Source organism: Hyla sarda, chromosome 1 (assembly GCF_029499605.1).
Source record: "Hyla sarda isolate aHylSar1 chromosome 1, aHylSar1.hap1, whole genome shotgun sequence".
Classification (NCBI taxonomy): Eukaryota; Metazoa; Chordata; class Amphibia; order Anura; family Hylidae; genus Hyla; species Hyla sarda.
Window position 1 is genome coordinate 223,788,783 of NC_079189.1, and position 24,485 is coordinate 223,813,267.

The 24,485-nt window shown below is 38.9% G+C and overlaps 1 protein-coding gene across 4 annotated transcripts in view; it reads left to right on the forward strand.

Moving 5' to 3' along the window:
• Positions 1-24,485, forward strand: part of DNAH6 (dynein axonemal heavy chain 6) — a 400,640-nt gene that overhangs the window by 200,959 nt on the left and 175,196 nt on the right. For all 4 annotated transcript variants that reach the window (XM_056568811.1, XM_056568814.1, XM_056568815.1 and 1 more), the window contains 10 exons: positions 3,824-3,991; positions 4,078-4,226; positions 4,330-4,437; positions 6,902-7,457; positions 10,315-10,437; positions 12,285-12,467; positions 13,006-13,149; positions 14,949-15,170; positions 20,095-20,242; positions 23,144-23,301. In XM_056568811.1, the coding sequence (XP_056424786.1) occupies positions 3,824-3,991; positions 4,078-4,226; positions 4,330-4,437; positions 6,902-7,457; positions 10,315-10,437; positions 12,285-12,467; positions 13,006-13,149; positions 14,949-15,170; positions 20,095-20,242; positions 23,144-23,301 (1,959 nt within the window). The remainder of the gene's footprint in view (positions 1-3,823; positions 3,992-4,077; positions 4,227-4,329; positions 4,438-6,901; positions 7,458-10,314; positions 10,438-12,284; positions 12,468-13,005; positions 13,150-14,948; positions 15,171-20,094; positions 20,243-23,143; positions 23,302-24,485) is intronic.

Genomic DNA, 24,485 nt, shown 5'->3' on the forward strand with positions numbered 1-24,485 from the left:
CACAGGGCTTGCTGGGACTTATAGTTGACTTGGACAGTTTGAATGGGTACATTCACACAGGCGGGTTTACAGTTAGTTTGAGCTGCTGCAAATTTTCCACCGCAGCACAAACTCCTAGAGGGAAACTCACCGTAAACCCCTGCCTGTGTGAATGTACACTACACTGCACTAACACATATTAAAGGGTAAAACACTACATATACACCCCCTTACACTGTCCTCCCCCCCCCCCCAATAAAAATGAAAAATGTATCGTACGGCAGTGTTTCCAAAACGGAGTCACCAGCTGTTGCAAAACAACAACTCCCAGCATTTCTGGACAGCCACTGACTGTCCAGGAATGCTGGGAGTTTAGCAACAGCTGGAGGTACCCCTATGTCCACTCCTATGTAATCCCTAATTCAGTCCTCAAATGCGCATGGCGCTCTCACACTTCGGAGCCCTGTCCTATTTCAAGCAAACAGTTTAGGTCCACATATGGGGTATTTCTGTACTCGGGAGCAATTGCGTTACAAATTTTGGGGGTCTTTTTCTCCTTTTACCCCTTATGAAAAGGAAAAGTTGGGGTCTACACCAGTGTAAAAAAATAAAAATGTTTACACTAACATGCTGGTGTTCCCCATACTTTTTATTTTCATAAGAGGTAAAAGGAAAAAAAGACGGAAATACCCCATATGTGGGCATAAAATGCTCTGCGGGTGCACAACAAGGCTCAGAAGTGAGAGCGCACTAGGTACATTTGAGGCCTAAATTGGTGATTTGCACAGGGGGGGCTGATTTTACAGCGGTTCTGACATAAACGCAAAAAAAGAAATACCCACGTGTGACCCCATTTTGGAAACTAAACCCCTCACGGAATGTAACAAGAGGTATTGTGACCCTTAACACCCCACAGGTGTTTGACAAATTTTCATTAAAGTTGGATGGGAAAATAAAAAATAAAAAATGTTTTTAACTAAAATGCTGGCGTTACCCTAAATTTTTCATTTTCACAAGGGAGAATAGGGAAAAAAGCCCCCCAAAATGTGTAATTCTAATAAAAATTTGAATCACCCCCTTTTCCCATAAAAAAAAAAGTGTGTAAATAAAAATAAAAACAAACATATGTGGTATCGCCGCGTGCGTAAAGGTCCAGACTATAAAAATATATTGTTAATTAAACCGCTCGGTCAATGGCGCACACGCCAAAAAATTCCAAAGTCCAAAATAGCATCTTTTTGGTCACTCTTTATACCATAAAAGAATGAATAAAAAGCAATCAAAAAGTCTGATCAAAACAAAAATGGTACCGATAAAAACTTCAGATCACGGCGCAAAAAATTAGCCCTCATACTGCCCCGTTTGTGGTAAAATAAAAATGTTATAGGGGTCAGAAGATGACACTTTTAACAATAAAATCAAGATGCTTTATTGAAGAAAAGGATGGCATACAATATGATAACGCATCAAACAGAAAACAAGAAAAAATCGGGTCCCCCTTGGGAGACACATAAACAATAAAACACAAAAGTCAGTCAGCATAATGTTCAGTGAAGTGTTGAGCAAGATACATAGTTCATGGTTACAAATAATGACAGGTCATTGCAATGCAAATACAGGAATAAGAATAGGAGGGACATACTATGAGGGGAGGGCAGTAAGTGAGGGTACTGGTCAGTAACTCAATAAAGGGAAAAGCTATGAGAGATAGGGGGGCAGTAGAGGGAGGATATCCAGGGGTCCCAAACCGCTGTGAACCTCTCGACTGTGTCATCACGGATTGCTGAGAGTTTCTCGTTAAGCATAATGGCATTAATATGGATTATAACCGGAGACAGAGGACAGAGCTATGGTAAGCTGTTTCCATTGTGAGGCAATATAAATGCGAGCCGCCAATAAGATATGTTCAACCAGGCGATTTATACGATTTGGCATTCTACTAGGCCTATGACCCAAGAGACAGAACACAGGATTAGCAGGTACCGAACATGGAAGGATATTGGTCAGCATCGTCAACAATTGTCGCCAAAATGATACAACTACCGGGCAACTCGTATGGTACATCGTACCTCTAGCACCACAAGCTCTAAAGCAATATGGGGACACTGTAGGATAGATGTAGTGTAACCTCGTTGGAACCATGTGCAATACTTTAATAGAAGTTTCCACTAATGAAACTTGCCAACTTCCCCTGCTAACGGAATCACAACAGGCGTGCCATTGAGAAAGAGAGAGTTCAGAATAGAGATCTGCCTCCCAATCGGTCATAAACTTAAGTTTCCATCCCTAGGGGTAGGTGAGTTCATTTGTGCATAGTGGGAGGCGATAAGTCCAGGAAGACCAGGAGTATAAATTGAGCGAGCCTCAAAGGGAGTCGGAGTAACCTCGTACAATCGAGGCCCAAGTGAGGCAAAAAAGGACTAAATTTGTAGAGCTCTATTACGTTCTCGCGGCGGGACAGAGGATCTATTGATCAAAATATCTAAGGACATAAGACGTTTCTGAATCAAAAACTTTGAGAGGCAAGTCAAATCGGCATCTATCCACCAACGAAAAGAAACTTTTTAAACGTATTAATTTTCATGCAGGGTTTTTTTCCAGAAGTACGACAAAATCAAACCTATAGGATATCATCTTAATCGTATGGACCTACAGAATAAAGATAAGGGCCCAGATTTATTAAACTGTGTGAGAAAAAATTGAGTGATTTAGCCACAGCAACCAATCACAGCTCAGCTAATGAGCTCTAGGTAAAGTGAAAGCTGAGCTGTGATTGGCTGCTGTGGGAAACTCTATCCACTTTTTCTCTCACACAGTTTGATAAATCTGGGTCAAGGTGTCATTTTTACCGAAAAATGTACTGCGTAGAAACGGAAGCCCCCTAAAGTTACACAATGGCATTTTTTCTTCAATTTTGTCCCACAATGATTTTATTACAAAGTAGAATTGGTGGTGCAAAAAAGAAGCCATCATATGGATTTTTAGGTGCAAAATTGAAAGGGTTATGATTTTTAAAATGTTAGGAGGAAAAAATGTATGTAAACGTATGCAGTCTATACCACAAAGAAAAATGAATACAATAAAAAAATCTGCAACATTGAGCCACATGTGAACCCTAAGCATCAGTCAGTAGAGAGTAGATTCCTCATAGGTTTTGGAAGGGGAAAGCAGTAAATGAATGTAGCTGTGCTAATGCACGAGAGCTAGTGAAGGCTGCATATTAGGGGGCCTAAAAATGAATGAAGGAATAAAGATTGCTGCTCTTCTCAGCTAAAGATAATGGTACGGGTACATTCACATGAGCATATTTTCTGCTGCAGATCTGCTGTAGCAGATTTTCTTACCCATTGATGTCAGTGGGCAGCAAAATCTGCTGCAGCAAATCTGCAGCAAAAATACACACATGTGAATGTACCCCTACAGTGAAATCTCGCCAAAAGGTCAACTATTTGAGAAGACCCCTCCCTTATCCAAACCAGATTTTCAGTTCTGTCATATAATATATCTACTGCCCATGTTTTTTGAGGAGGCTATATCCCGTGAGGACATCTCTGAGAGGCTTCATTTTATATGTAAAAATCATTTTTCCATGTGAAAGGTACCCATAGCCTTGACACACACACTGCACAGTTTTAGATGTAGTAAGATAGATTACTAAAAAGATAGATTAAGAAAGGTAATTATTCCTTACATATTAAAGAATAAAATTTTAAGCAGATAATAGAACATAGATTCTATACTAATTTAACTCATTACTTTTACAACCTCATAACGCTAAAAGCTTTATAAAAGTGCATGTTTCTTTTCCATTTATTATCAATACTTTATGCAACTTTCTCTATAGCTTTCCAGATTTATGTTTGAAGGCCAAGAGATCAAGCTGGTTATGACATGTGCAGCATTTATTACAATGAACCCTGGCTACGCGGGAAGGACTGAGCTGCCAGACAACCTGAAGGCCCTTTTCCGACCATTTTCAATGATGGTGCCAAATTATGCCTTGATTGCTGAGGTAAGAGTATGTTTCAAAAATACTGCAATAATCCAATAATTTTCTGTCTTTTGTCATTTTACGTGTGTTGTTTTATTGTGCTTTAGGTTATTCTGTATTCTGAAGGTTTTGAGTCAAGTAAAGTTCTGGCCCGCAAGATGACACAAATGTATAAACTTTGTAGTGAGCAGTTATCACAACAAGATCACTATGACTTTGGAATGAGAGCGGTTAAATCAGTTTTAGTCATGGCTGGGTAAGAAACTTCTGTGCATTATACTGTACAGTACTTCATTAATTCTATTATAAAACAATACTAAGATATACTAAAATAAGTTTGCTTCTTTCATCTTTTTAAGTTCATTGAAGAGAGAGAATCCTGAGCTAAATGAAGATGTGGTTCTAATTCGTGCTTTACGGGATTCGAATCTACCAAAGTTCTTAACAGATGATGCTGAATTATTTAGGTATCTGCATAACCTTCCTTTTCTTACAACTCACCTTGGCAACAAAAGTGCAAATTTCCAAATTAGGCCTAATTAGCGATTTTCCCTCCACATGGTCATGTGACATTAGTGTTATACGTTTATAGGTGTGAATTTGGTGTTATTGCTCTCACATTCTCTAATACTGGTCACTGGAAGTTTAACATGGTACCCCATGGCAAATAACTTGCACTACATAAAGATGGCTTAGGCAATAAGAAGATTGCAAAGACTGTGAAACAGTTTCATCTTAGTGGACAACACTATACAGTGGTTTCACAGGACAGGTTTTACTCAGAACAGGTCTCGCCATGGTCAACCAAACAAGTTGAGTGCACAAGTCATATCTAGAGCTTGTCTTTGGGAAATAGATGTATGAGTGCTGCCAGCATTGCTGCACAGGTTGAAGGGATGGGGGGGGGGTCAGTCTGTCATTGGTCTGCCTGGATGTCGTCCAACAAAGAAGCCCACAAACAGTTTGCTGAAAACAAGCAGTCTAAAGACATTAAAAAGTGGAGCCATGTCCTGTGGTCCAATGAGACCAAAATAAACTTATTTGGTTCATATGGTGTCATATGTATGTGACGGCAGCCAAGTGAGGAGTACAAAGACAAGTGTGTCTTACAGTCAAACATGGTGGTGGGAGTGTCATGTTTTGAGCCTGCATGAGTGCTGCTGTCACTTGGAAACAGTTTATTGAAGAAACTATGACTGCCAACATATACTTTGACATACTGAAGCAGAGCATGATCCCCTCCCTAATTCCTAACACACCTCCAGGACGACCACTGCCTTGCTAAAGAAGCTGAGGTTAAAGGTGATGGATTGGCCAAGCATGTCTCCAGACCTAAACCATTTTAAAGGGGTACTCCCGTGGAAAACTTTTTTTTTTTTTTTTAAATCAACTGTTGCCAGAAAGTTCAACAGATTTGTAAATTAAATATATAGAGAAAAGCAGATAGTTGGAGGTACTCAATCTATATATTGACTTGTAAATTACTTCTATTAAAAAATCTTAATCTTTACAGTACTTTTAGGGTCTGTATACTACAGAGGAAATGGTTTTCTTTTTGGAACACAGAGCTCTCTGCTGACATCACGCGCACAGTGCTTTCTGCTGACATATCTGTCCATTTTAGGAACTGTCTAGAGCAGCATATGTTTGCTATGGGGATTTTCTCCTACTTAAGATTTAGAAAAATTTACTTAAGATTTTTTTAATAGATGTAATTTACAAATCTGTTTAACTTTCTGATTTAATTTTTTTTTTCCATTGAAGTACCCCTTTAAGCATCTGTGGGGCATCCTCAAACGGAAGATGGGGGTACATAAGGTCTCTAGCATCCACCAGCTCTGTGATGTCATCATGGAGGAGTAATAGAGGACTCCTATGGCAACTTGTGAAGCTCTGGTGAACTCCATGCCCAAGAGGCTTAAAGGGGTACTCCGCCCCTAGACATCTTATCCCCTATCCAAAGGATAGGGGATAAGATGTCAGATCACTGGGGTCCCGCTGCTGGGGCAGCACCCCGCTATCATTACTCCGCAGAGTGAGATTGCTCTGCACGTAATGACGGGCAATACAGGGGCTGGAGCATGGTTACATTACGGCTCCGTCCCTCGCGACGTCACGGCCAGTCCCCTTCAATACAAGTCTATGGGAGGGGGCGTGGCGGTCGTCATGCCCCCCTGCCATATACTTGCATTAAGGGGACGGGCCGTGATGTCATGAGGGGCGGAGCCTTGACGTCACGCTGCTCCGGACCCTGTATCGCCCGTCATTACGCACAGAGCGAACTCGCTCTGTTCGGTAATGATTGCGGGATGCCGCAGTGGCGATCCCCGGGGTCCCCAGCAGCGGGACCGCGGCGATCTAACATCTTATCCCCTATCCAAAGGATGCCAGGGGCGAAGTACCCCTTTAAGACACTTTAGGCCCAGTTTGGACATTTACACTTAGGGGTGTACTCACTTTTGTTGCCAAGATTTAGACATTAATGGCTTTGTGTTAAGTTATTTTAAGGGGACACAACATTATACACGGTTATACAGGCTGTGCACTCACTACTTTACATTGTAGCAGAGGGTCATTTCTTCAGTGTTGTCACATGAAAATATATCATAAAATATTTACAAAAATGTGAGGGATGTATTCACTTATGTGATATACTGTTTATCTTTCTATCCATCTATCTATAATCAGTGCATAATTTTATTCATCAAACGTTTCACAAGAAACATTTTAGCTGCCTCGCACAGTCACTTTCAAGCCTGTATCATATTTTATTTAGAGGCTATGTGCATCTTCGCAACCAATTTTTCTATTGCAACTAAAAATATGGAAAATGTTGACTCACTTTTCATCATAGAAAAATGTTGCATTAATAGATATCATCCAACATGATTCAGTGGTCCCTTAATCCTTCTGTGTTTATATTTTTTTCAGTGGAATTATATCTGATCTTTTCCCTGGAGTTGTCATTCCCGAACATGACTATGGCACTTTACAGTCCACCATAATAAAAGTAATGCTAGCACGTGGTCTGCAGCCTGTGCCCAGCATAGTGCACAAGGTCATTCAGTTCTTCGAGACCATGATCGTCAGACATGGAGTCATGTTAGTTGGACCCACCGGAGGGGGAAAAACTACTGTATACCAGATCCTGGCAGATGCACTGACAGCCTTGCATCAGGCAGGGGAGACACATCATTTCTACCAGCCTGTTAAAACATATGTACTAAATCCAAAATCCATCACAATGGGTGAATTATATGGAGAAGTCAACAACTTAACCTTGGAATGGAAGGATGGTTTAATGGCATTGAGTGTCCGGGCAGCTGTAAATGATACTTCTAAAGACCACAAATGGATTATCTGTGATGGCCCTGTTGATGCATTGTGGATTGAAAACATGAACACTGTCCTGGACGATAATAAGATGCTCTGCCTGGCAAATAGTGAAAGAATCAAATTCACACCCCAAATTCATATGGTTTTTGAGGTAATTTAATAGAGTATGTTTTTCATTTTATATTTCTCATTCATAAGCAAATGATTTCCCAAAAAGGGTAAGCGCTAGCCTAAAATGTAATCCAACATTTAAAGCTTATAGATTTAAAAGGGTTATCCTACATGATAGGGAATAAGTTTCTGATTGTGGGGGTGGGGAGGTTGGTGGACCAACCGCTGGGACCCATGTGATCTCTAGAACAGGGCCTCAGCTCTCCCTGTAGCATGGTGCAGTAGATACTGCTGCTGCCAGTCATTGGCTTATCTCCTCAAGAAGCCTCAAGAGGACCTAATATGCCCGACCATTTTCTTCCCTGACATCTGCTGTTTGGGGACAATTGAAAGGCCCTTATACACATATTTTAGGTGGCTCATTCTGTTGATTAAATTATGTATTGAAAATGGCAGCTTTAAAAGGGTTATTTGCTTTAAACAAATTGTTACAATTACATTTCACACAATGTCACACAGCTAGGATGTTCTGACATGAGCTGTAAGCTATGAGAGGGTCTAGCTGCAGTTCCTTTAACCCCTTCTAAACCACACAACCCTCTGCATTGTCATGAAATCCCTTCTTAAAAATGTTAAGAAAGGCTGAATCCTGAAGATATTGGGGGAGATCTATCATTGCATTTAGAGCATGTGTGCCATAGCACTTTTTCATCGAATTTTGTGGTTACGCCTGAAGTAGCAAACAGCCTTACCTAAGTGTCATGAATGGGGTTTGTCTAAAAATGAAAGTGAGAGCGCTCCATGGTGCAGTTAAAACAGGGACATAAAGGTGAAGGGGATAAAATCAAACCGCTCACCCTGAAATGTTGTGCAGCCCCATACACAACAATGGTATTACTCATAATGGAGGAGTCCGCTGCCCACTGGCTTGGTAAGGTATAGTGCAGCCGAAGGTAGAGATAAAAATTTTATTCCCAAGATTCAACGCGTTTCACTGCGATTGCCCAGCTTCTTCAGGCAGTGAAACGCAATCGCAGTGAAACGTGTTGCATCTTGGAAAAAGATCACGTTGAAGCAATCCCGATCTAGAAACACTCTCCCTGTCTACTTGTCTATCCACCCTAAATGATGGATAGACAACTGGGCATTGGTCCCTTCCTGCGCTAAAGTGCAATGGCATCAAGGTCAACAAAAACAAACAATACTGTAAATAGTCGGGGACAGGTCAGAAATGTAACGGGAATACAAAAACCAACAAAGAGATAAACCAGGCAGGATATAAAAACTAACAAAGCAGTATATAACATACTAACATACAGTTCAGAAACCGGAATCAAGATAAACGGCAGATATAAATAAATGAACAAGACTAGATATGGAATAAATATACAGCAGACAAAACCAGGAGATGCAGGGGATGAACAGATAAACTAAATGCCAGAACACTAAACGGGTCAGGAAATATAGAACACTGTTAACACTGGACACAGAACAAAGAACACTCTACACAAACAGATACAAGTTCAGAGGACACAGATCAGTGTTAAAGGGGTACTCTAACCGTCACGCCCCCTCCCATAGACTTGCATTGAGGGGGCAGAGCCGTGATATCACAATACTCCGGCCCCTGTATCGTGAGTCATCACGCACGGAGCAAACATAGCTCTGTGCAGTGATGACTGGGTGCTGCAGGAGAGATTGTGGGGGTCCCCAGCAGCGGGACCCCCGTGATCAGACATCTTATCCCCTATCCTTTGGATAGGGGATAAGATTTCTAGGGCGGAGTACCCCTTTAAAGTACAGAGGACACTATAGATCAATGGTAATGTACAGAGGACATTCTAGATCAGTTATCATGTACACTATGATCAGTGCATGTACTAAAAACACTAAGGATCAGAAATCATGAACTTAATAAACAGGAATACTAAATACTGAACAATTGACTGAGAACAAGAACTATGCAGGACTGATATAACACATAATGTGAACACAGACTAGGAAATATCACAGAGCAAACACAATACTTAAAATGTACTAAAACCAAGCATTCTAAAATCTATATCATAAACAGGAATAATAACCATGGTTAAAACTCAGATAAATACTAAGACAGACAAAAGCAAGGTGCATAATAAAACAGTCACGGTCAGAGTAAAACACTAATCACCAGCAGCCAGTTCCAGCAGAGCTTGGGTTTACATAACCCCACCCAAGCTGCCATAGGCTAAGAGCATTAACTCATTCTTAGCCAGGGAGAATAGCACTGAAAACTGTTCAGACACAAGCCTATTGTCTGAACAGATCCCAAAACAGAAAAATACAAAAACACAAAAATGGACATTACACTAAGTTTTCACTTAGTGTAAAAAAGTGTTCTCCAAAATGTTGTAAGTCAAAATCAGGTCAGACCTGGCTGACAAAATTGTGTTCTGAAATGATTACATTTTTTGCTTATGTACGCCAAATTTATCTACCCGCCGTGATAGTATGATAAATGTGTCGCACATAAGCAAAGCCAAAGCAAAACAAGAATTACTTCAAAATTCACTTTCCAAAGACAACAATGATAAATGTCCCCAATTAAATTTCCAAAGAATTTAGAAGTGAAAAATGCTCTGAGTTGGTTTACTAGCTAAGCAACACCACAATTAGACTCTATTCACATGACATCTGCATGAGAGCTATTTTTATTCCCATATACAGGAATGAGCAGCTTGGATCCAAATAGCTCAATAATGAAGTAAACATTCAGCATCCAAGCTACTGTAACAAGCATCTGTTTTATCATCGTATAGTACATGCAATAGTTTAGCCTTGCCGATAAAGAATATTATGTGCTTTTCAGTACATAATAAGCCATCAATTTATCTTGCTAATCATATTTTATATTTTAGGTCCAAGATTTGAAGGTTGCGTCTCCTGCTACTGTAAGCCGATGTGGAATGGTTTATATTGATGCTGAGGAGCTTAAATGGATGCCCTATGTACAAACCTGGATAGCTGGGCTTCCACCTAAAGTATGTGCCCTGTAACCATTTGTGTGAACATGAGAATCAAGTCAACAAACCTAAAGAGCTGTGGCACGTGTTCCCTCCTGAAAATTTGGGGCAATTAGTAATTGGCCCAAATAACTCTTACAACATTACTGATGAAGCTACCACATACTATGTAGGATATGCTAGCCACATATGCTATTATTATTCCATCTACTGTACTCGCTAGGATTCTTTTAGTAACCAGCAGATCAAAACCAATGAACATTGCATGTGTTTTCTGGGATTTTGAAGTCAATATTTCATCATCAGAGCATGGGACACAGTATCACAATGTGATACATATACACAGTGTCCCAATGTGATACATTCAAGAACAGCAATAATTACTATATACACTCCTATAGGGTATGTTTACACGTTAATACCTCGCATCGGGTTTCTCACTACAGGAAAACCCCTGTTTTTTTCACTTCCATTCACGTCAATGGGTCTGCAGTCAATCTTCAGTTCTGCCACTGTTGCAGATTCTACGTGGATCCATTGAAGTGAAAGGGAAAACCCACTGCGAGTTAGGTGTGAACATTTAACCTTAATATGAGGTCATGAGATGTTCCTAAACAGCGATTTGTGCTGTACATACATACACATATTTATTAATTTTGCCTTTCTATTCAGATTACAGTGGTATGTTAGTTATCAAGTTTTTCTGCTCTTATATGTTAGTTAGTTTGTTGTTATTTTTAGTGGGGAGGAGGGGCTTAGTGGCATTATAGGGTCATATGGGATTATAGGGTCATGTGTACTATTTTCCCTTTACAGGTTATTTTGTGCAATTTGATCCCGACAGATAAATTTATATTATGGAATATGTGACAACTGTAATGACCAGCACTGATTTTCATATTCCTGAAAAAAAACTATGAAGCTTCCTATTCAATAACATGAAAAACGTATTCACAAAATACATTATAATACTTTTTTATTCCACATTTAATAAACTTTAGTTGCTAACAACAGAATACTTCTTTATATTGCAACATTTTAACGTGTCCCTGTTCTTTACATAAACTTTTCACACTTTTAGTTATACAGAGGTTATTCAGATCTTAAAATATATTATTTTTTTATTTGGGTTATTTTCTGTACATGCACAGCAAATGTGGCATATTCTGCCCATTTAACCCCCTTGATGCTGCAGTCAATAGCAGCTTTGGCATCTAGGCAGTTAGACAGAGAGGGGAATCACCTGTTTGGTCCCTTTGCAATTGTGGACACCATAAATATATTTTTTTGTTTCTCAGTACATTAGATAGTAAAATAAAAGCTGCAATTTGAGCTGCACAAAACAAACCCAGATACAGTGAAGGAGTTTAAGCATGCTTGGGATAGGCATAGGACTATCCTTCATATAAGATAGGGACAATGACTATTCATAGTATTCAGAATATTGCGCATACTAGATGGGCCAAATGGTTCTTATTTGCTGACACCTTCTATGTTTCTATGTTTAACCCTTATATAGCTATGTCACAAAAAAAAGTTGTTTTTTGGAACATTAGGTTGAAAAATTTGAATAATTAAACATGTTCTAAAATAGTTAATTTCATTAGTCCAATGAGAGACAGATTAATGTTATATATAAGTCCGGTAATATTAACACATATTTACTTCGGTATTATGTCCCAGCCCAAATGCCAGCCTCATAACCCAAATCATTAGACCTCTGGTCAAGCCAGCCATAATACTGATGTAATACTAGTATGATTCCAGGTTTGTTGGACTTTTCTGCTCATAGCCACTTACATGTACTGTGTTTCCCAATGGATGTAGAAAAGACCCATGTTTTATTAATGTTTTGTTCTTTACAGTTGACAGATGAAATGAAGCAGTATATTTTGGATTTGTTTGAACGCTACGTTGAGGATGGCCTCAAATTTGTCAACAGAAAATGCACTCAAGCTATCTCTCAAGTGGATATCAGTAAAGTAACTACACTTTGCTGTCTACTCGAATCACTGCTGCTCGGCAAAGGAGGACCAGACTTAAAAATGGTACATGTGCTAATGTCTACTACAATATTGAATAAAAAGTGGTCCATGTACTAGTAGGTATTTATTAGGTAACATAAATCTGATAAATATTCACTAATCATAGGTTCATTCTTTTATTAGTTTGGCTATATGCACTTTTTACAGGTCAAAAAAATGTTTTGTTAAAAATATATATACATTTTTTTTGTATTTTGCCACATAAACTGATGAAAAAAGGACCCAATGCTTATATTTATAACTGAACAATTATGGCCTTAAAATTAACAATGTGAGAATCAAGAGATATTTTCCTGTCTGTGTTTAATAGAATTTATTTGGAAGAATACTTGTTATATAACGCCCATTTTTGTCCTGTTTTATGCACCAAAAAATGCCCAAATTCAATTTTCGTTGCATTTATTGTCAGGTATTATACGCTAGAATTTTGCTGTACAGGATTAGTAGTAATATCTCTGTTAAATCTAAAGCAACAAACGTAAGAATTTTTGATTTATTTATTGTTTATCACACTCAACATTATTATAATTAATATTTTCAGGAACAGTCAAAATTGAATAGCGTTATCTGTCAGACATTTGTCTTCTGTTATGTCTGGTCTGTTGGTGGGAATCTAACAGAAAATCATTGGGATGCTTTTGATACATTTGTCAGACAGCAGTTTGAAGATAACTCTGAAGCCAAGGTAAGAGGTGAAAGAAAATCATTATTCCCCATGTAGTAATACATAATAGAATGTTTGGTCAGGTTGCACTGATTTTTTTATTTTTAAAAGACGTTATGCATTTTTTTCTGGACCACTAGGTGTCAGTGTGTCATCATCTAGAGAACAGATAATTCTACGAAATTGAAGCAGGTCGTTTGACGTTCTTAGTTTTTATTAGTGTACAGAGAACTGTATTTATTTTTTATGTCATTACAGCTATTGGGAGACCCATAGCATAGAAATGAGAAATAATTTGTGTAAATCGCTATAAGATATTAAAATTGGTCCTTCATATACATACTGGATGCATTTTGAAATTAAAGACAAAAAGTTAATTTTATATTTAAAAACCTTGCTTTGTTTTTATTTTGTTTTCCTATGTTGAAATGTAGGCTTTGAATTTCACTGCTATGTCTAAAGGGTCTCTGTCATCGAGAAAAACCTTGGAGCCCATCCAGTACAGCATTACGGAGATCACGGCCAGCTGGGGAGTGAAGTGCGCTACTATGTGCTTCTCCCAGTAATATATCCCAGTGATATCTCAGACCCCAAGTGATAAGAAAAATTCACATGTCTGTCTGACATGTCAAAAGTTTTTCTAATTGACAGGAGCACTTTAATACTTTGGGATGATTTTTGCTTTTTTTTTATACTGCAATGTTTTTTGGATACACAGGGATATTTCCCAATGTATACTTTCACTCAGTGGCATATGTGATACATAGATTTCCATGTTAAAAAACCTATGCTGCATAGTTTATGTCTGTAAATTGAATAGCACACCAGCCTTCACTATAACATAAAGTAAATGTAAACTCTGATATAAAACTCTGATGCAAATTGTCTCTCTTTTGGCCTCTGTCGGGTAAGGGGGGATGGGTGTATAGATAAGTTTATTGTACAGTGACCCCCCGACCTACGATGGCCCCGACATACGATCATTTGAACATACGATGGTCTCTCAGAGGCCATCGCATGTTGAAGGCAGCATCAACATACGATGCTTTTGTATGTCGGGGCCATTGCATAAACGGCAATCCGGCAGCGCAGACTGCTTCAGCTACCACCGGATGGCCGTTTACGGTGCCCCGTGTGGTCCGCTGACGATCACTTACCTGTCCTCGGGGCTCCGGCGCGTCCTCTTCGGGATCCCCTGCATCGTCGGCGCTCTCCATCGACGTCATCACGTCGCTGTGCACGCCGTCCTGTCATCCAATAGGAGCGGCGTGCGCAGCAACGGGATAACGGCGACGGAGAGCGAGGATGCCGGGGAAGCAGAGGCCTTGCTGGAGCGGCGGGGACACCCCAGGGACGCGGCGACATCCAGGGCAGCGTTGATGAGCGGTGACGGTCCAGAGCGGCGGGGACAGGTGAGTACAACCTCCAATACCAGTGGTCTTCAACCTGTGGACCTCCAGATGTTGCAAAACTACAACTCCCAGCATGCCCGGACAGCCGTTGGCTGTCCGGGCATGCTGGGCGTTGTAGTTTTGCAACATCTGGGAGGTCCACAGGTTTTAGACCACTGTCCTATACTTTACATTGCACGGATCCCTCAACATGCGATGGTTTCAACAAACGATGGTCCATTTGGAACGGATTACCATGGTATGTTGAGGGACCACTGTATATGCTGAGAGATTCCACAACACACATGGCAAACACCACCAATGCTTTGTGGAAAAAGTGTTATTTCTATTCAAGTGATTATTGAGAAGAATTGGTAGATAACAGTAGAACCCTACTCATATTCTGGTTCTTTTCCGTCTTTCCTCCAGCTCCCGACCTCCGGTGATCTGTGGAGTGTCTACATGGATTATGACACAAAACGTCTGGATCCATGGGAGAGAATTATTCCTTCCTTTAAATATAACAGCAATGTACCATTTTTTGAAATGTTGGTTCCAACAACTGATACAGTGCGCTTTGGATATCTTATGGAAAAGCTACTGGCTGTAAAACATTCTGTGCTTTTTACTGGCATCACTGGTGTCGGCAAGGTGAGGGAAGATATGGTTTAAAACAGTTTATTAATATTATGATCAATGGAAATATGGGGGTACTATGTTTTGTCATTCAGCTGCATCATATTAATTATATTTTTAATTGAATGCAAAACATAACAGAATGGTCAACCTCCAGGACAGGTACTGCAGGCTTACATGGTTGAAATTTCTACACAATAACACAGTTAAAGGAAATCTGTCACCAGTGTCACCTGCACTAACCTGTTGGTACCGACAGATAGTGCAGGTGACACTTATGACAACGATACTCCAGGCACCCAGCTTACTGCATAGGCGGAGCTTACTGCACTGTTGCTGTTCTCTCACAGCGGGAGCAGCAGAGGTGACGCCACTAAGCTCCGCCCATGTCCCAAGCCGCTGCTGCTCTCTGCAGGGTCTCGCAGCAGCGGTGACGTCAGTAAGCTCTGCCTGTGCCCCAAGCCGGCTGCCGGGACTGGAGCTAATAGAGGAAATTACCAAAGATCCTCGCCACGGAACAGGACAAGGTGAGTACCGTTGTCATCAGTGTCACCTGCACTATCTGTCGGTACCGACAGGTTAGTGCAGGTGACACTGGTGACAGATTTCCTTTAATGCATTCTGCACATTTAATATGTCATTTTTAGAGAGTGTAAAGTTATAGTTATCCAACATATATATCTCTAAATCTCATCATTAGAGAAATGGCCTATTTTTGGGTTGATTATTAAGGTGAATAGAAAGGCGGAGAAGGGATAGCTTACAGTCAGAGACTAAATGATTAAGACTGAGCTGTACCAGATAGTGCATCTATACCCCTGGTGCAGTAATAAAAGATAAAAAAATAAATCTGGAGCTCTAGATCCAAAAATATATGGACACTAGTGATCATAAATAAATAACTAAATTAATTTATTAAGTAAAAATGATAGTGGGTGTGTGCAGTCCTCCCACACGGCCCTTGTGGGTGAATGCGTGCTCACAATATACAAGAATAGTGACAGCTGATAAAATAAGTGCAACCAATAAAGATAATAAGTAAATGTAGAAATAGCAGTGAAAACGAATATGTCCCACCACTAAATAAAAATAACGATCATGAATCACACAAGGTGCTCTGTTAAACTTAAGATCAGTTCTGTAAAAAATAGATTCAGTCCTTCTGCTTAAAGGAGTACTCCGACCCTAGACCTCTTATCCCCTATCCAAAGGGGACTCGCTCTGTGCATAATGAGGGGCGATACAAGGGCTGGATCGTTGTGACATCACGACCTAGCCCCTTGTGACGTCACGACCTGCCCCCTCAATACAAGTCTATGGGAGGGGGGGTGGCAGCAGTCACGCCCCTCCCATAGACTTGCATTAAGGGGGCGGGCCGTGATGTCATGAGGAGGTGGAGCCATGATGTCACGATGCTCCGGCCCCTGTATCGCCCGTCATTACACACAGAGCGAGTTTGCTCTGTACAGTGATGACAGCGGGGTGCCGCAGCCTAGATCCCGGGGGTCCCCAGCAGCAGGACCCCCGCGATCAGACATCTTATCCCCTATCATATGGATAGGGGATAAGATGTCTAAAGGCGGAGTACCTCTTTAAATATAGGTACAATCCTCAGAACATGTCCGCAGGTGATTAATACCTGTAACATTCTTGTAAACAAAATAATGTTTTCCATTATATCACTAGGATCATTCAGATAGTAAAAAGTCCTGTATTGGATGGAAAAGTCCTGTAATAAAAGTATGCACCGTCTATATTGTATAGTAAAATCCTGGAATAGAAGTTCTGTAATAGAAGTATGCACCGCCTATATTGTATAGTAAAATCCTGCAATAGAAGTCCTGTAATAGAAGTATGCACCGCCTATATTGTGTAGTAAAATCCTGGAATAGAAGTTCTGTAATAGAAGTATGCACCGCCTATATTGTATAGTAAAATCCTGCAATAGAAGTTCTGTAATAGAAGTATGCACCGCCTATATTGTATAGTAAAGTCCTGGAATAGAAGTCCTGTAATAGAAGTATGCACCGCCTATATTGTGTAGTAAAGTCCTGGAATAGAAGTTCTGTAATAGAAGTATGCACCGCCTATATTGTATAGTAAAATCCTGGAATAGAAGTTCTGTAATAGAAGTATGCACCGCCTATATTGTATAGTAAAATCCTGGAATAGAAGTTCTGTAATAGAAGTATGCACCGCCTATATTGTATAGTAAAATCCTGGAATAGAAGTCCTGTAATAGAAGTATGCACCGCCTATATTGTATAGTAAAGTCCTGGAATAGAAGTTCTGTAATAGAAGTATGCACCGCCTATATTGTATAGTAAAATCCTGGAATAGAAGTCCTGTAATAGAAGTATGCACCGCCTATATTGTATAGTAAAATCCTGCAATAGAAGTCCTGTAATAGAAGTATGCACCGCCTATATTGTATAGTAAAATCCTGCAATAGAAGTCCTGTAATAGAAGTATGCACCGCCTATATTGTATAGTAAAGTCCTGGAATAGAAGTTCTGTAATAGAAGTATGCACCGCCTATATTGTATAGTAAAGTCCTGGAATAGAAGTTCTGTAATAGAAGTATGCACCGCCTATATTGTATAGTAAAATCCTGGAATAGAAGTTCTGTAATAGAAGTATGCACCGCCTATATTGTATAGTAAAATCCTGGAATAGAAGTCCTGTAATAGAAGTATGCACCGCCTATATTGTATAGTAAAATCCTGGAATAGAAGTCCTGTAATAGAAGTATGCACCGCCTATATTGTATAGTAAAATCCTGGAATAGAAGTCCTGTAATAGAAGTATGCACCGCCTATATTGTATAGTAAAGTCCTGGAATAGAAGTTCTGTAATAGAAGTATGCACCGCCTATATTGTATAGTAAAATCCTGCAATAGAAGTCCTGTAATAGAAGTATGCACCGCCTATATTGTATAGTAAAATCCTGCAATAGAAGTCCTGTAATAGAAGTATGCACCGCCTATATTGTATAGTAAAGTCCTGGAATAGAAGTTCTGTAATAGAAGTATGCACCGCCTATATTGTATAGTAAAGTCCTGGAATAGAAGTTCTGTAATAGAAGTATGCACCGCCTATATTGTATAGTAAAATCCTGGAATAGAAGTTCTGTAATAGAAGTATGCACCGCCTATATTGTATAGTAAAATCCTGGAATAGAAGTCCTGTAATAGAAGTATGCACCGCCTATATTGTATAGTAAAATCCTGGAATAGAAGTCCTGTAATAGAAGTATGCACCGCCTATATTGTATAGTAAAGTCCTGGAATAGAAGTTCTGTAATAGAAGTATGCACCGCCTATATTGTATAGTAAAATCCTGGAATAGAAGTTCTGTAATAGAAGTATGCACCGCCTATATTGTATAGTAAAATCCTGCAATAGAAGTCCTGTAATAGAAGTATGCACCGCCTATATTGTATAGTAAAGTCCTGCAATAGAAGTCCTGTAATAGAAGTATGCACCGCCTATATTGTATAGTAAAGTCCTGGAATAGAAGTTCTGTAATAGAAGTATGCACCGCCTATATTGTATAGTAAAGTCCTGGAATAGAAGTTCTGTAATAGAAGTATGCACCGCCTATATTGTATAGTAAAATCCTGGAATAGAAGTTCTGTAATAGAAGTATGCACCGCCTATATTGTATAGTAAAATCCTGGAATAGAAGTCCTGTAATAGAAGTATGCACCGCCTATATTGTATAGTAAAATCCTGGAATAGAAGTCCTGTAATAGAAGTATGCACCGCCTATATTGTATAGTAAAGTCCTGGAATAGAAGTTCTGTAATAGAAGTATGCACCGCCTATATTGTATAGTAAAATCCTGGAATAGAAGTTCTGTAATAGAAGTATGCACCGCCTATATTGTATAGTAAAATCCTGGAATAGAAGTCCTGTAATAGAAGTATGCACCGCCTATATTGTATAGTAAAATCCTGGAATAGAAGTTCTGTAATAGAAGTATGCACCGCCTATATTGTATAGTAAAGTCCTGGAATAGAAGTTCTGTAATAGAAGTATGCACCCCTCACAGTGAAATAGATTTAGCTCGCTCCTCTCTGCTCCATCAATGGCAGTGTAAAGTCCTGCAATAAAGAAGTGTGGTACACAGTACCGCTCACCCTCTCATGTGTACACGAGTCCTCCTTTTTTCATAGGAATGTTACAGGTATTAATCACCTGCGGATATGTTCTAAGGATTGTACCTATATTTATGCTGAAGGAATTAATCAATTTTTTCAGAACTGATCTTAACTTTAACAGAGCACCTTGTGTGACTCATGATCGTTATTTTTATTTAGAGGTGGGACATCTTTATTTTTACTGCTATTTTTATATTTACTTATTATCTTTATTAGTTGCACTCATTTTACTTAATAAATTCATTTAGTTATTTATGATCACTAGTGTCCATATATTTTTAGATCTAGAGCTCCAGATTTATTTATTTATCTTCAGTGATTATTAAGGGGGTTCATTAATTTTACAACTTTTACTGTAACCCAAAATACAATATAAAAATATGGCCAAAAAAGGCTAGAAAAGTTGCAAAAAAGGACCAAATTACTGTCCAAATCCAAATAAATAGGCTGAAAAAGGGAAGACTTTAAAAAAACAGCTGTTCATTGAGGCTCAAAATGAACTCAAAAGATAGTACATAACATAGGCTGACTTATATTAGTAGTAAATTCTTGTCTTTCCTGGAGTTTCCGAATGCTTGTTGTACATTATCAAATATTAATAATACATCTGAAGACTGATGGTCGACAGATTTAATCACACTGTTTTAGGCTGTCTGTTTTAGACACTGTTTTTGTCTAACTAAAGTACTTGACATTGCTGCCGTTTTCCTTCTGTAACTTCTAGCTGTGTAATTTCTTTGCATGTAAAAGTATTTTTTATTATTTCTGTCTCTTTAGTCTGTTGTAGCTCGAGGTTTGTTAAAGAGAATTCAAGAAGAAGCCGGCTATGTTTCTGTGTATATAAACTTCTCAGCACAGACTTCCTCTGCACGAACACAAGAAATAATAGAGTCAAAATTGGAAAAGAAACGAAAAACCATTCTGGGTATGTAAACTTTAACCCCTGTGTTGCCTGGAAATTTTCAGACTTTTGAAAGATAAATAAAACCTGAATCATTAACTAAAATAAAATCACATCATATCCCAATACCTAAGTAAAGACTCACGTCAGTCACGTGACCCAGTGCGATGCCCACAGCGATGTCCAATAAGCCTGCAGCTTCTTTTTTCAGGCATCCAAGCATCACTGCCCTCACTGTACCCCTAGTGTACAAAGCAGTTTCTGTGTAATGAGGATTAAACAGTGAGTACAGTTAAGTACCAAATGTTTCGAATAAGTGTTAAAAACCTTGCCCCTATTATATAGAGTATATAGTACTGCACTGACCTCACGCTCTGTCACCTATATACAGTACTAACCTTGCCCTCCCCCTAATATATGCCCCTTATATACAGACCTCACCCCCTGCTATATATATATATATATATATATATATATACTTGATAAAGACAATGTGAGATTGTTGAAACGTTGCACTTTATTGTACTGTGCTGAGGATGAAATACATTTTCACCTGAATTTGTCACAATCAGTGTGCTGCGGTCTTTTTCCTTGGATATACTACTTTGGATTCTTGACATGGACCCAGATGATGGTGCGCACCTATTAATTTTATTCTTACGTGGATTTGGATGTGCTGTTCTTTCCTTTCTTATATATATATATATATATATATATATATATATATATATATATATATATGTGTGTGTATATATATATATATATATGTATATGTATATATAGGGCAGGGGGCCCTCCAGAGTGCTAGTCAGTTATCTTGGCAGCTGTTGGGTCTTGCCTATGGCGTTATCAAAAAGACTAGTTTGGCCCAGCATTGTGTTTCATAGTCATCACAATATGTACGGTATGTTCAATGTTTTGTTGTGAACTGCAGGTGTATCTCAATGGTTAAAATTCAATCAGTGGTAAAGTCTCTGTGTAGCTCTAGCCCGGGCCTATGGGATGTGATATGGCCACTGGCCACTAATTTGAGGGAAAACATTCCAAAAACCCTGTTTCATATTTTTGGTTAGATCTGTTGTCTGACTGTAACTTTTTCTTCTTTGGATATGAATTTTTATTTAAATATAATATAGTATACCAGCAATATTTTTGGCTTTTGTCAGTGCCTTAGATTTTTGTCAGTGCCTTAGATGTTACATTATGTAACATAACTAAATTATACTGGTCATTTGTATGCCTTATTAGACCACTTGATGGTGCTACAGGACTGGCAGGCGTAGGAAGATGCACACAATTCCTGTTTTTTTTTTTTTGTGTAAGAATAGTTATTACAATATTGCTTTATTAATTATAGAGAATTTATAAAAAGAATAATAATATAAATTAAAATACAACAGAAGGGGCCTTTTTCATAACTTGTCTAAACCCCCCCAATGGTAGCTAAGCCTCATGTAACTCATACCGTTTTTAAAGTATGTGTTTTGGAACCATTTCTAGTTTTGCCCTAGAAATGTAGGCATATATATGTCTATTCACATGTACATTATCCTGTGCATATTTGATGCATAAGATTTAAAGGTACAGATTTTAAGCTGTGTTTAGCCATTTAGTTTACATTAAAGGGGTTATCTAGGAAAAAATATTTTTATATATCAACTGGCTCCAGATTTGTAAATTACTTTTATTAAAAAATCTTAATCCTTTCAGTACTTATGAGCTGTTGAGGTTGAGTTGTTCTTTTCTGTCTAAGTGCTCTCTGATGACACGTGTCTCGGGAACCACCCAGTTTAGAAGCAAATCCCCATAGCAAACCTGTTGTGCAGTTCCTGAGACAAGCAGAGATGTTAGCAGAGAGCACTGTTGTCAGACAGAAAACAACAACTCAACTTCAGCAGCTGATAATTATTGAACGAATTAAGATTTTTTAATAGAAGTAATTTACAAACCTGTTTAACTTTCTGGAGCCAGTTGATATAAAAAAAAAAAAAAAAAAAAAAAAAAAAGTTTTTTTTCCTGGAATACCCCTTTAAAATCTGCAGCATAAAATCTGCAAGTTCAAATCCTGCTCATCAAATATGCGAGGATACAGTATGCGTGGATACACCCTTAGGGTAGGGTTACACGTGCTGTATTTTTCCGTGCATTTGCTGCTGCATATTTTCCTACTCATTGAAGTCAATGGGTAGCAAAATCCGCTGCGTATTTTGATACCCATTGACTTCAGTGGGTAGTAAAATACGCAACAGCAAATGCTCAGCAAAATATGGCACATATGACTCTACACTAAATGGTATTCTTATGTATACTACAGCGTAACTGCACTGGATCCATTTATTTCAGTGGACCAAACATAGTCTAAAAATCACTACGTTTAAAAGGGTATTCAAATTTTTCTCCGAGGCTCAAAAGCACAGATGGCCACACTGCAAACAGAATACTACAAAATATCTATTGGAATAGATGTGAACGTAGTGTAACAAAAAATTTTCATATTCAAAACAAAGTTTATTAAAGGTATAATGTACGAAGGTACAGGAAACAAAAAAAAGTTGAATCAAATTACAAAGGTGGGCGTGAGGCAAGGATCAATACAAATAAGGTTCAGCTACACATACAGCATGACATAAATGTGAAGGAACAGGTAATCCTTAAAGCAACACAGCGAAACCTAGTAAGACTTCGCAGTCCATCAGTTTAACAATGCATGAGACATATTCCATGAGAAAAGGGGAAGAAAGCCAAAAATCAAGAATAGTAATCCAACCATTACTCCCCACCAAAGCGTAACAACATTTTATGCAAAATACTAACCATAATAATACCATGTGAAAGTGGCCTTAGAGAGCTGCTATTGTTTCATTGGGTTTACACCTAGTCCCAAACTGCACAGCACCTAATACTGTTTGATCTGTGTCCCTACAGGTGCTCCCGGTAACAAGAGAGTCATCATTTTTGTGGATGACCTAAATATGCCCAAACTAGATCGATACGGATCTCAGCCTCCTATTGAATTACTGCGTCAGTACCAAGATTTCAAAGGATTTTATGATAGAGAAAAATTGTTTTGGAAAGAAATCCAGGTATTAACCTTTACATTTTCTAAACTGTCTTCTTAAAAAGTGACAAGTGTATAAAAAGATGGTGACAGTGAGCTTTTACCTCTGGCCATACTAACTTTCCCTCACATTGGGAGCTCGTCTGAGATTTCTGTCCTTGTACATCTCTGATTCTATTCACACATTACAGTGCTATATATAAAAAGTTAGGAAAAGCCTCGAAGAACAATGTTTTATGGTGACACATAATTCATAGAATTCACTGTGAAGGAGATCTATTTGTTTTGCTTAAAAAAGTCGCACAAAGTTTTTTTTTTTTATGTGAAAAAATTTTGGGGTGCAAGTTTTGTGGGTAAGCATAAAGAACCAATCAGCCCTACCTAAGCAATTTTAAGTTTTCACTTTGCAGTGGTCGGGAATTTATCAAGTGCAAAAGTCAGACATAGGCAAAAAAAAAAGTCGCAAGCCCCCTTAAAAAATCACAAGTGTAAGCCATGTCAGACCTGGCTTACAAACTTGACTTTGAACTTGTCTTAGTTGCAACTGCGACTTTTTGTGCGACTTTTTGCAAAGCTCCACTCCCCGGCCACCCAACCACATCTACCTCCCGTCCTCTAGTTCTTGCAACTACAACTTCCAGCAGGTCCTCACTGTGAGGGCATGCTGGCAGTTGTAGTCTTCCAACAGCTACCGGGCAGGTGATAGATGCGGGCGGTTTGCTGCTTAGTTAATATCTGGCTGAGAAAAAAAATACGGGGAGCCCTATGCGTTTTTTTTCATAAAGAATTAAATAATAAAAAAAAGTTCCCCCTATTTTTCTTTTCAGCCAGATGGCAACCAAACAGCAACAGCCTGGGTGGGCGAGGACCATAGTTACTGGCCCTCCCCAGCCTAAATAACGCCAGCCTGTTACCGCCTAGACCCAGGAGCACCATTTTTGACGCTACAGGCCTAGTTGGTACCGGATCCCCTGTGGCGGAGAGTACCGGGGTAATAATTGATGGTTAGCGCTAGCTGTTTTTGAGGCTAACACTAAGCCTGGCTTAGTAATGGAATCAGTCTATAATTAAGCTTCCACTACTAATCCAGTAAAGTAAATAAAAAAAATTTTAAAAAACACAATGAGGGACATTTATCAATGTTTGCTTATGTATTCTTTTTTTTAGTAATTTTTTCCTTACTTTTTTTTTGCTTATGTGTGACTTATT